The sequence below is a fragment of the Emydura macquarii genome, unplaced genomic scaffold, assembly GCF_026122565.2.
Source record: "Emydura macquarii macquarii isolate MOO-44397 ecotype Brisbane River unplaced genomic scaffold, CSIRO-AGI_Emac_v2 contig_2372, whole genome shotgun sequence".
In the NCBI taxonomy this organism is placed as follows: Eukaryota; Metazoa; Chordata; order Testudines; family Chelidae; genus Emydura; species Emydura macquarii.
The window spans coordinates 2,886,998-2,901,087 of record NW_027132509.1 but is presented as its reverse complement, the minus strand read 5'-3'; the positions used below and the strand labels follow the sequence as shown (position 1 = coordinate 2,901,087).

At 39.2% G+C, this 14,090-nt stretch overlaps 1 protein-coding gene across 1 annotated transcript in view; it reads right to left on the bottom strand.

Annotated features, from left to right (window-relative positions):
* The window catches only part of PLPP4 (phospholipid phosphatase 4), an 84,951-nt gene that overhangs the window by 55,908 nt on the left and 14,953 nt on the right, over nt 1-14,090 (bottom strand). Inside the window, exon 2 of the mRNA XM_067561288.1 lies at nt 1,560-1,668. Within this exon, the coding sequence (XP_067417389.1) occupies nt 1,560-1,668 (109 nt within the window). The remainder of the gene's footprint in view (nt 1-1,559; nt 1,669-14,090) is intronic.

Below are 14,090 nucleotides of genomic sequence, written 5' to 3'. Positions count from 1 at the left end.
ACTTGAGGAGGTGGTTTTACTGTGTCGACTTCTGGATCGACTGAGTGGGTCTTCACTGACCACTCATTCGATCCAGATAGGTCGATCTGATGGCGGTGACTTTGCCGCCATCGGTGTAGACATACCCTCAATCCACGCATACAGTTACTGAGTCATGGTCAGGTTACTAACTCACAACTGCATGGGTATGTTACTCCACTGATTGCAGTGGGATTGCTCATGAAGCAAGATACCACTCTGTGTGAGTACGGTCAGCAGAATTAGGCTCATGGCTATTTTTTTACACTGTTCCAAATGTCTGCTTTTCATTTAACTTGGGGAAAAAAACATTCACCACCCTATTGTGACTGGGAAATGCCTAATCAGGCTTTTTCCTCACTCAGTAATAACTATATCCTGGTTGATTAAACATCTTGGCCTTCAGCTTCTGATTTCATTTGGTCAGAATAGGATTATTGTCTCGTAAATAAGAAGCACACTCAATTTATCAGCTATATACCTAAAAATATGTATTAATTTTGGATTTACTCTTTTGTCCAAAGACAAAAATCATCAAACTACATCTTTTCTTTTGCCTTCCTTCTGAATTCAAGCCACTGAACTTAAAGACAAAGACTCACAGGGAAATCCTAGCCCTACTGAAGTCAAACTTCCTTTGACTTCAAGGGAACCAGGATTTCTCTGCAGGTGCCACACTCATCCATGAGGTAACTCCACTCAAGCTGGTGGAGACACTGCAGGAATGAATCCACTCCTAGAATTATATCCACCACCTTCTAAAAATATACTGTTCTGTATGTGGAGGTAACTGGCATGATGCCACGGACTGTTTTAAATAAGTGCAGTGTCTCTCCAAGGTACTAGTGCTGAGACCTGGAATTGTAAAGGTACCTTGATATTAATTGCTTCCATTAGCTTAAGACCATTCTTGCATGTCCATATGAATTCTGCTGGCTGTGGCAGGGTGAACAATAGCACTATCGTGTCAGGGTAGTGCTAGGAAGCTTTGGAGCCTGATTCTGTGATATATTGGTCACCCTCATCTCCCACTGACCCTTTGACTGTTCACAGAAAACCAACACAAAGGGGCTGTGAACATGGGCAAATCACAATATGCTTAGAGATTTGGGGTCAATTTTTCAAAGGTGCCTAAGGGCACTATGAAAGGTATTTCTAAAGATCTTTCTATGCCTAAAGATGTAATAGATGCCTAGTGGGATTTTCAAAAGTGCCCAGGTACCTAACTTAGGAGCCTTTCTATCATTCCTCACATCCATTAGTGAACTCTTGCTTAAGTCTGAAATTGCACCATCAATATTATACAATTCAGAATACTGTACTTCTGCTCCTGCCACACTGTTCATTGCATTTTTCTAAGCATGCTCTGTATCATTTCTCTCATTATGAATAAATTCAGGCTTATATGGTTTTGAATCTTATCATAATCAGAACCCAAGGAACAGCCTATATTTCCACAAGTTTTCCTCTTATCAATGAAAATGTATTTCGTTTACAGTTCACAAAGCTGTCAAATGATCCGTTATATCTCTGGTACTTACAAACATGAGGCGTGTAGGTATGTTGTCTGATTGTACCAAAGGATTTTTATAGAGCCAGATCTCTTCTGGCTGGATAACTCTCTGGAATGGATCCAAAAACTCTGTAAAACTAAACAGAACAATAAAAGGTATTTTTCCAGTTCAAAAAGATGATGGATATTGAAATAATAGCCTTGTAGAACCCCCTCCCCAAAGCTAATTAATTATCCCCACATATTGCTACCCTACATCTCTGTGTTGTAGTATAACAACATGAATGCATATACATCCAGCAAAATGGTTCTGAAAATTGCATGAACTGCACCTTTTTAAAGAGTATCTGAAACTGCACTCCAGGAGATAAATTACCATTATTCTCTGTAAGGAACAGGACACGGGGTACAACTCTAAAGCAGGGGAAGAGGGTGCCTTATACAGAAAAAGATATACACTAATTGACAAGCTATGGCATCCAACTTTCAAGTCTTGGGAAACAAAGTTTGAGGTTCAAAACCACGAAAAGTCCTGTGGTCATCAGGCAGATAGAAAGATACAATGAAGAGAATTTCTCCCATTGGCAAAAGGACAGGGTAATCTTTACAAAACATCTTTTCCAAAAGACACTTGTCCCCGAACAAGAGCCACCTGATGAGCTCTTTAGTTTTGGAATATGGACAGCTCACAGTATCCAGCCTTTGAAAATGGAGAGTTATTACATCAAACTGAAGTCAGGCTAGTAAGTCCCATCTCTCTTGTTCAGATAACTCTGATTGGTTGTCTCTTAGAGAACGAATATTTTAATAGGGTAAAAATGTCATCTGGAACTTTGGGGGCCTGTCCAACTTGAGGCCAAAGTAAGTTGCTAGAATGATGGAAAAACTGAAGAGGAGGAAAGGATGTTTAGCTTGCAATTATGGAATGCAGGTAGAGGTAGAAGTATGAACCACCTAAACGAACATGATTTGGAAGGGAATAGGATAGTCAAAAAGAATGGAGGGCCACACTTATAAAGGTATGTAAATGTCTAATGGGATGTACAAAAGAGCTTAAGCAGGTTAAGCTCCTAACTCCAATGGAAGTCAATGAAAGTGAGGCACCTATCTTGCTTAGTCACTTTCAAAAATCCAATCAGGTGTCTATCTGCATACCTTTGTAAATCTGACCCATGGGAATACAAGTCCTGCTGAAACAGAAAATCTCAACCAGAAATCCGCTTGAAACTCCTTATCAGTGTCATGCTTAAGGCTATAAGAAAGCCCGATACAATAAAGGCTGCCAAATAACATATGCAAAAAACCCTGAAAACCTTAATTTGTTGGCTGAATCATCCTTCCCCCATTTTTTTCCCCCTCAACCACCCAAACTATTTTAAAAGCTTGAATGGAAATCTAGAATATTTACAAATCTGTGACACACAATAAATTGAGCCCCATTTACAATGAGTCTGGGCCAAAAACTAAATGAAATAAAACTGGTACTTTAGAAAACCAGAACCTCTCTCAAACAGGCTGCAAACACGATGCCATTTAAATGAATCATAGGAATGATTTTAGGATTCTGCCAATTCTATTATCAAGGTCAATAAACTTAAGAAAATTTAAAAAGCTAGAAATACTCATAGCCACTAATGAAACTTCTTCCTTTAGGTTATCACCTAAAAAAGAAATCTGCTGGGTCTAGAAAAACCAACACACTTTCTCATGCATCTGGTTTTTGTTTTTTTTCTGTAGGATGACTGGCAAATAAAAGACATTCTAAGAAATGCTTTTTTGTTTTGTTTTAAAGAAAATGATTATTGTTTCCAGCAAATTGTATTTATTTTGAATTTCTCAGCTTTACACATATTTAGACATTCTTAAAAACAAAAATTGCTTCAAGTCACATTTTACAAGTTCTCTGTTAAGATAAATATTTTATATGGATTCAACCGGAGATTTTCAAAGGCCTAAATGGCACCCTAAGGTTAAAACAAACAACTCCCCTATCACACATAACTTTTCATTCGACATTTTTCTTGTTGGTTAGGTAGGGCCTACTCAAATCTGTTAAGATACCATTTGGCTGTTTGAGCTAAACAGATTAAGAAGAAGTTTTTTTGTTGTAAAAAATGTTTTACAGATGATTTTTCTCTGCTCAGATAACTCAAGCCTGGCTATGTTTGCATACCTCCAACTCCTGCTGTGCTACAGTGGTGCAGCCGTCCTTGAGAAATATGTGCTTTGCTGAGGTTGAAAAAGATCGGTGAAGAAGCTCTAATTGTGACACAGTGAGGCCTCTTAGTGGTTGTGAAAAAATTCAGAGAACTAGCCCGTATCCCGTCCTCTTGTGTGTTGAAAAAACACACGCACGCCACCCTGATTCATCAAAGCAGAACGAAGCCTTGGGGTCTAGTTGGACACACTGCTAAGCCTAAACTATCAGGTAGATTCAAAGTATATCTGAATATGAGCTGGGAGGCCTGATTTCCAGCTCACGTAGACATACCCGTGCCTCAGGGTAGCTAGCACCTAAAAATGGCCATGCGTCCAAGGCAGTGACTTGGGTGAGCCGCCCAAGGATGTACCCATGGGGTTAGGACTGGTCTGTAGTGGGGGCAGCTAGCCCAAGTGACTGCACATGGCACCAGAGACACAGCTATTTTTAAGGGCTAGTTCAGGCAGAGCTATCATGGGTACCTCTCTGCAAGATAGGACTCGCGCTTCCCAGCTCCAAATAGACCCTCAGTGATGAAAAAAGCCTTTGCACATCCACAGCTCTCTAGGAAATGCCACCCTCCCACTGGACTGCGGATCTGGCCACTGTGACGTATATGTTAGTCATACCCAAACTGGATTACTATCACTCACTGCACCTGGGGCTGAATGATGAAAAAATGCAAAGACACCAGCTTGTGCAGACTGTGGCTGCCTGCCTCCTCAGCAGATTGCTGTGAGTATATCAATGATTATGTCTCCATCAACGGACAATCTGGAGAACTACCCTCCTCTGTAATATGCAGCTTTTGGAGCCCAGGACCAAATGCATGAGAGTTAGAGGTAAAGCAGTCTCAGTGGAGTGCATTCAGTGGTGGAACTACATGGTTTGGAAAGGACATCAGCATGGTCATTCAAGTCATGCTAGCAAAGTTGAAGGCCACCAAGGATCACAGTTCTACTATATCTAAGCCACTTCACACCCCTGGTTGTGAAAGTGGACTGGGATGGGGAGAGCAAGATTTACTCCTGAGTGCTTTTCCAGACACACATCTATAGACAAGCACGTGTGTGTCTGGATATCCAAACAACTAAACAAAAGCTACTGCTAGAATTTCAGTGAATGAATGTATTGTATTGTCACATCTTAAATGACATCCTCCCCAGTGTATCTAGTGGGTTCAGTGACTCAAGGATGTGTTTCAAGACACTGAAAAAGATAGACATGCCAAGCAACGCCTTGAAGCATAGACACACTCTTTGATATGTCTAGGCCTTGATGCATTTCCTCAAACTATGAAGACCAGTGGATGCATGTGCATTGATGCTTTAAGGCAGTGCTCATGACATCTAATTGTATGAGCATCAGTGCGCTTCTTGAAATGTATCACATTAGACCACACATTTATATAAACACACTTTTGAGTATATGAACAAACGACAGCACAATTAAAGGTTTAGGGGCTTTTTGTGTCTTTGCCTTCTGTCTCCTTTTTTCCTCTTAAAAGCAAAAAGTATTAACTAAACATTTGTTTGAGAAGTTAAACAAATGTAAAGAAATACAAATATACAGTTCTCATAGGAATCAACACCCAGCCACTCTGTAAATACGTATTAAGGCATAAAAGTAAACCCCTGCAAGGTAATGAAAAGTACTACATATGCAGAGGAAAACAAATTACAATAAATAAAGTTAACATACTTTGTTAACATACTTTGGCTCTAGTGGGAATCATAACTGAATTTTCTGATTATTAAGCGGCCAAAATCTTTGTAATCTTCTAAGGACAGATTCATTTTTGTCTCAGCACTTAACCAACAATTATAATTATAGAATTAGTAATAACAACGCTGTGTCCACATAGCTTATTAAATCTGATTATGAATATCTTGCTTCCCTTTAATTGTGTTCTCCCTTGTTTCTCTAAAATATGGTCAAGTACTGCATTGGAAAGCAAAAAGGAAAGCAACTGCTGCAATTGAACATGAATCCATTTAAAAAATCATAACTAAGGAACAAAAAGAAGCAGAAGTGGCGGTGGCTGTTGTTACGTGAGCAATAAGAAGGAAAAATAAAGCAAAAGGGAATGAAAAGAAAAGAGACTATACCAGAAAAAAAACCACATTTTTGTATCGAAAGAGCTTTGTTGCCATTTATTTCTCATACCAGTTCACATCATCGATGGGCAACAGGATCTAAGAATTCACCAGCTTTGAATGCACATGTTCTATTAAACAATCATGTGGATACATTGGTTTCCTAAGTCTCCTGATATTGAATGATTTATGTTCCCTGGTCCTGTCTGATAGTACAGTCTATTACTATTCATAAACTACTACATGTTTGTTTGGATGACTATGTATATTAGTAATATATGGCTATAATCTTTTTTTGCCAGGTTTTACTTAAAGAAAAATGGTTTCTAGATATTTGCATTATGAATCAAAACATAGGCACATCCATGCTTGAAAAAAGAAAATCTCATGTTTCCTGGGAGGTAAGTTAGAAAGTTTACAATTTATTCTTATGAGCAAATATAGGATTTACTTTGCTTTCCTCTTTCCCATCTTTCCGTACTTGTATAGGTTTGGAAATGTATAACATTTGTTATCCATTGTCCAACAGACAAATAGACAAAATGGTCAAACATAACAGCCTGAGTAAGTCAATGGAAAAACTCCCACTAGCTTGGATCAATCCCTTAGGATATTTAAAGAAGCCTAAAGGAGTTAGACACCCTAATTCCATTAAAATTCAACGTGAGTTGGGTATCCAACTCACTTAGGCTCCTTTGAAATCCCAGCTTTAGGGTCTACTGGTACACTCCTAAATTGGTATTTAAGCACCTAAATTAAAGTGGTCTGATTTCAATAGCATTGAGCACCAACAGTTCCCACTGACTTCAGTTTAATGTAAGGGTATTCAGCACTTCTAAAACTAAGCCCACCTAAGCCCACTAGCTGCCTAATTATGTATTTAAGAGCCTAAAGCTATAGATTAGGGTTTAAAATGTTTGGCCTAAATAATGTTGCCAAAAAAACCACCCATGGATTCAGAATTAACCAAACTTCCCATGGGCAACACAGAAATACCCACAAGGAATCAGGGAATTGTTCCTCCTCTATAACCATTGCCACTGGTGTAAAAAACCACAAATAAGGGCCTGAGTTGCTATTTGATGTGCCACGTTTTATTGTTTCAAATTGACTGCGTAGGATATCTGCAATGCATTGGCATTCAGCACTGTGAAGTCAGAAGGAACCAGGGACATTAGAAAGTTGCTGGGATCAGAAAGAGTGAAGATAAAACTGGAAAAGCAAGCAGGAAAACATGTCAGAAGAGTGACAGTGAGTGCAAAATGTAGAGAGAGATCAAAAAGTGCACAACGCCTATTAAACTTATAATAATGTGTGGCTTCAGCTCTCCAAATATTAACTGATCAGGTGTCACATAGGGACACAGACTGCATGTTTTAGTATGGCTAAAGTTTTAATACAGCTAGATGTAAATGTATACTTCAAAGAACAAAGAATGTAGGCCATATTTAGAGGATGGGAGACTCTATTCTGGGAAGTAGTGACCCTGAAAAAGATTTGAGGGTCATGGTGGATAATCAGCTGAACATAAGCTCCCAGAGTGAGATGGTGGCCAAAAGAGCTAATGTGATACCTTGGATAAATCAACAGGAGAATCTCAAGTGGGAGTAGAGAGATTATTTTACTTCTGAATTTGGTACTGGTGTGACTGCTGCTGGAATACTGTGTCTAGTTCTGGTGTCCACAATTCAAAAAGGATGGTGATAAATTGGAGAGGATTCAAAGAAGAGCCACTAGAATGATTAGAGGAATATAAAACATGCCTCACAGTGATAGACTCAAAGAGATCAGTCTATTTAGTTTAACAGAGGGTGGTTAAGGGGTCACTAGATTGCAATCTATAAGTATCTACAGGGGGAACTTGGGCTCTTCAGTCTAGCAGAGAAAGGTATAACACGACCCAGTTCATGGAAGTTGCAGCTAGACAAATTCGGACTGGAAATAAGGCGTACATTTTTTAACAGTGAAAGTAATTAACCATTGGAACAATTTACCATGGGTCATGGTGGATCACTGATAATTTTTAAAATCATTATTAGATGTTTTTTTAAAAGATGTGCTCTAGGAATTATTTTGGGGAAGTTCTATGGTCTGTGTTATACAGAAAGTCAAGCTACATGATCACAATGGTCCCTTCTTGCCTTGGAATCTATGAATAGAGCTCATCAGATTTCCTGCGAACAATTCATCTGATGAATTTAGACCTTTATTTTTTCTGTTCACAAATATTCCAAGAACTGGTTGCAATTTGCAGCTGTTCACCAAATAACTGGTGGAGATGTGTATCAAAGGGATCATTGACTTCAGTAGGACACCAGATGGTTTGCTCACATGTCAGACATTGAAAGAGGAGGGGCAAATTATGCACTACAGCTTATTCATGAACTGGTAACTGTATTCGCTATTTATATTTCCTGCCACATAATGGGTCACATGGGGTAAACATTTTCAAATGTGCCTACATGGCTTCGGAGTCTAAGCCCCATTGAAAGTCAGGCTCCTAAGTCACTTAGGTACTTTTTAAAAAGTTTTGCCCGTGTTATATTTTCTGTTCCTTGATTCAACAGCCTAAGCTTTATAAACAAGAGAAGCCCATTGCCATTTCAAAGTTACCTGCAAACTGGTCAAGCGTTTAAGGAATTTGCCCACTATTCATATTTATTTCTGTATATATTTATTTTTTATAATCAATACATACATCCAATTTTTAAAATGTCTGTGCTCCAGAAGCTTTTTGACAACTATGAAAAATACACAACCTAGAAACATTAGCACCTTTTGCTGTGCTTCCTCATCCACAGAGTCAAAGCTAATGAACCACAAAATTAATAAATCAAAAGCACTTGTCCACATCTTTCTGGGAATAAAAAGAAAAAATTTGCAAGCTGGCCAGAAGGAACTCTTCTAGTCTGAGAACATTTGCAAATACTTACTCCTGCTAGCATTTGCATGGCTTAAACTTTTTTTTTACAAACATTCTTGGGAATGAAACCTCCATCCCCTAAACTTTTGTAAATTTGAACCAGAACCCAAAAGGTGCTGAGTTTCCTCTGTGCCTACTGAAGTCAATAGGAATTGAGGCATTCAATTTTGTGAAGGATCAAGCCCCATCTGAGTCACCCAACAACATGCAAGAAGCAAAGTCAGGACTTGAACCCAGTCTCCATGCTAGCACCTTAACCACAAGACCAGGCTTCCACCCCAGCGTTTACTGTAAGGGATCCCATGCTGAATGGATAAGTGCACAAACATGAGTTGAGACTTGACAAGAATTAAATAGTTATTTAATACAAAGATGAATGAATTTTATCTGACAGCAAAGAAGAGAGAAATGGTTGGGGAAATAGGTCCCGCTCCAACTTCAGTTTAAATACATATGTCTATTGCAGTCCTGGGAACCACCATCCACTTAACTACCCTACAGAATGTGTATGATGTTGAGCTTACATGTTTCAGGTGAACACTGCCCTTCGTCAGCCAGGCAGACAAAGTGAAATAGTAGTTCCTCCTCTTCTGTCTATGGTGCCATGTCCAGCTGAGTGACTACAATGTGAAGTCAGAAGGACAGCAGATGAAAAGGAGAGAGAGATAGTGGGTAATGGAAGTAGGGGGCATAATTCAAAAGAAACTACTAGCAATGGCGGTGGAAGAGAACATGGATAACAAGAAAAAGAGAAAGAAACTAGGGAGGGAAAAAAGAGAGGAAAGTCACATGGGGTAAAAATGTTCAAAAGTGCCTACATGGCTTCGGAGTCTAAGCCCCATTGAAAGTCAGGCTCCTAAGTCACTTAGGTACTTTTTAAAAAGTTTTGCCCATGTTATTTTTTCTGTTCCTTGACTCAACAGCCTAAGCTTTATAAACAAGAGAAGCTCATTGCCATTTCAAAATTACCTGCAAACTGGTCAAGAGTTTAAGGAATTTGGAATTAAGGTGTGAGAGAAGAAAAGGAGGAGAAAAAGGAGAGAAAGAAAAAGAAAAGGAGCAGGCAGCATCTGCCATGAATTATAGTGACACAGGGAGCCAGAAAAAAAAGTTTAGGAATCTGAAGTGCAGAATGAAGAGAGATAGAGTAAGGCAAAGAGATTTAAAGCAAATAAATTACCCAAGAAAAAATAATGTATGCATGGGCATAGTTTGTAAGAGGTATGCCTTGGGCAGCCTTGCCCCTTTCCCTCTCCCTCCCCACATACACAGCCCCATTGGCCTGGCTGGAGCTGCCACCCCAAATGTAGAAGTCAAACTACACCTATGCCTTGTAGCTGTAGCCATGTCAGACCCAGGATATTAGAGAGACAGGTGGATGAGGTAATATCTTTTACTGGACCACACTCAAAAGCTTGTCTCTCTCACCAACAGAAGTTGGTCCACTAAAAGATATTACCTCACCCAACTCACAAGAAAAAAGGCGCAGGTGAAGGAGGAGTGTTGGGTACCAGAGACTAGAAATGACATACCAAGCTGACTCCTCTTCCTGCCTAGATTGGTAGGGAATGAAAGAGGTTGTGTGCTGTTTGGTGAACTATGCGTGATGAATCTGGTGGTCTCAATCCAGTTCTTAATGGGACAGAATGGTAGCCAACTGAGTCAATGGATACTGATCCCAGTCACGTGAGGACATTGGCTCACTGGTTCTTGCTATCCAGGATGGCATTAGCAGCACTCCTACATTGAGAGATATAACACCTGTCCAGATGGACACCAACAGAGCAAAACACAAAGAGAAGCAAGTCCAGGTTCAATCATAGCAGCTGAAAAAGCCAAAGCAGAAGGAACAGTTTTGGGTATACGTCATATGGGTATATGTCATATGACCTTTGTCAACCTGACCCCAGATAATGTGATTGGATGTCAAGAAATAAAGTCTAGTATCTGAAAGGAATGCCGGAGAGGTGTCTACATCATAAAATAATGTCATCAAAATGATGTCCCACCGGCCAGTATCTCTAAATATGAAACTAGTGATAGTAACTCTGATAAAATGGATGGGCTCAACATGATGCCTGGCAAATTAGAGGTTAAGATCCGGGTCCAGACTGCTCCCACAGCTACCACCAGTTTGGTTGGTAAGCCCCGGCTGGAGTTACAAAGGTAATTGCCAGTTGGCGGTTGTGTTCCCAGAGAATATAAACACAGCAGGAAGAGGACTGAGGGGCTTGCTCCTGGGAATGTGAGGCAATTAGATGGGTTTATTCCTTCGTAGAGGCTACTCATGTATTTCAAGGTATGGGATAGTTCCCCTTACTGAGTGTGAACCACAACAAGCTCAAGCCTTTTTGTCTCTACTCTGCAGCCTTTTGTGACTGAACTGGAGTGTTCAGATTCCTTTCCCCCTTCACTCTGGTGCAGCCCCTGTTGCTGTGCCAAGCGGCCTGTTACAATAGCTGAGAAACAAACTGAAGCATAGACAGATGCTACATAACTGAGAAAGGAAGAAAGAGCATTAGAAATAAAGTAATTGAAAATGAAATACGAAAGAAATTCCTTTTTTTGTGTGTATGGTTGTGGCAAGTCTTTGCTGCTGATGAATCTTTTATCCTCGAATTCCAAGAGACTAGATCTCCTCTTCTCTAAGCAATACCTTTTGGCAAGTGGCTCAGAGCCTGCCGCTGCTTTGAATACAGTTCCCTATACGCCCTATTAATAGCAGAGGGCTAACTGCAAAACTATAAAGGTCAATGAATCTCTCACATAAAACCTAAAAGGCCTGTTTAAAGCAAAAGAATGGAAACTAAAGTAATTTTAATTAAAAAAAAGCTAAATATTTGTTCCCGCTTGAAAAATGAGCTGGCCCTGTCTAATATTCTTCACAACTCTCCGCATGAGCTAACTTACCAATATTTCCCTCACTGACAAAGACCAGCAATGTATTGGATTCTTATTATCTTTTAAGTGAATTAATGTCTCTTATATGGACACCTGTCTGCCTGAATATTTTCCTGGCCACTGTGGATTTCAGTAGTTGAATGAAAAAGAGGAGAGATTGTGGAGCCTTACAAGACGCCATATGATACTGACAAGAAGCAGTTGTCTGCTTTGAGACTCTTTGAGATCTGCCTGATAAGAATTTGTGGATCTGGTGGAGTACTGCCCCATTTAATCCCACAATCATTTTTTATATACGTCATCATCATTGTATGGTCAATGGCGTTATTTGCTGCAGAGCGATCTAGAAGTGATGCTGTGTAGAGTGTAGAAGTTTGTTTGTTGTGTAAGACTAGGAGATTTGTCAGGTAATTTTTCTGCTGTGTCCTGTCTGCAACTGGAATCTGAAGGTTCTGGGACGTTGCTGCTGGAGCTTGTATGCCACCATTTTCTCAATCACCTTGCCAAGAAGAGTGAGGTTGGAAACTGAGAAGTTGTTGGCCAGCTCAGTGGCACTGAGTGTTGTATTCTTTAAGATAAGATACAATACTGTATTGTTTAGAATATCTGGTATCTTGTCTCTGGGGAATGCACTAATGTTTATTAGTGTAGGGAGTTGGAGTGCAGCAGCCACGTTAATCAAGATTCATGGAAAACATGGGAAGGCTAATTACTAAACACAATGCTTCCCGTACTTTTGGTTGTCATCCTTTTATGAGTCATAAAGGATTTACAGTTACATTTGGTAAGGAAAGCATCAGTGTATTCTACATCATGTTAGAGCAACTGCTTCCAAAACTATCTGAATGCCACTATCTTCACAGAGCAGACAAAGTGGCCACAAATCTTTTGTGGCACTTGTAATGTATTTTCAATGGGTTTTAAGATTTTCAGTATTTTTACATTCATGCTTTTTTCTGCACTCTATATAGCATATCAGTAATAATGGCATTCTGTATTCATCCTTTTTTTTTTTTTTTGAGTCATTCCTGTGCAGGAGATTTTACAGATCATCTGGACAATACTTCTAGTGTCTACAAATAAATAGTATGTTATCTGGCTGTGAATCAGACTCATATTTATTGTGTATTGCATTTTACTGTCTCTTTGCACTGCATAACACTATAAGCTTCAACTTTCCAGAGGGGTCAAATATTGGTTTTTGTTAAAATATTATATGTCCATTGAATTTTGATTACAACAAAATTGAAAACACAGAAAACAGAGTAACTGAACAGTTATGCTGGGGGTTTGGGTAATAGTATTTACAAGCTGTGTTGTTGCTTACTTTAAGGTTGCTTCTGCAGTGAAATGAATCAAATGGTAATACAACTATGAATCAGAAGTGTGCCCCTAGTAATAAATCCTCAGCTGGTGTAAATCAACTTAAGTGGAGCTACTGTGATTTATCCTAGCTGAGAACTGGCTCAATATGTGTAAACTACAGAAAACGTAACATTAACTAATAGCAACTTCTTGTAAAAGAAATGCCATTCACATAGATGGCTAGAGGAAGGCAAGGTTGGTAGCAGGTTCAGGAACTGTGCATGAGCTCACAAGTAGGTCTATATAGATATGGGGACATCACCACAGTCAGATATTGTCATTTAAATATCCTGTATCTGGAAGTTATTTTGGGAAATAGAAATCCCATATTTGGCTAAACCGCCATCTCATCCTGTAACCTTGCAGTCAAACACGTTTACAATATTTTGAATTAACAAGAGTTGCCGCTGTCCTTGAAATTTACAGCAAAAGGGTAGCTGTCAGCTAACCACTATTTTATCTTTGGATGGATTTGAAAATGCTTATAGGATCCTGCTAGGTGTATTAGGGATAGCATGTTTTCTCTAGAAACAATGGCTAGATCCTCAATTGGAGTAAAATGGCATATCCCTATTGGCTTCCAATTTATTTGGCTTAATATCTTCATATCATATACTGGGTATTATTATTATTAATAATACATTTTATTCTTCTAGAACTCAAAGCACATTGTCAGGGTGGGTAAGTACTGCTAGCAGAGATTGGTGAATAGCGCAAAAACTGAATTCTGAAAGGAATATTCATCTTGCCAGTTTTCACACTCCTTTTCATTCACTGTTAACAAGCCTCTTTGTATACAACAACTTCATTCACACTGATGTCTGCACAACGGCTAGTCTTCGTATACGTGGATTTGCTTGTGAACAAGTCTATTTGTTATTCATTAGTCCACTGTTTCTATCAGCCAGTGATAGAGCAGAAATAATACCATGTGATTTAGGTGATCAGTTACACATCATGAATAATGAAGCATGAACACTCAAAATGAAACTGTCATGAGCGACTGATAGGTTGAAAATTGTTGGCCAGTGAATAACAGGCTATATTTTTATCAGTGGAGCTCAGGATCTGGGA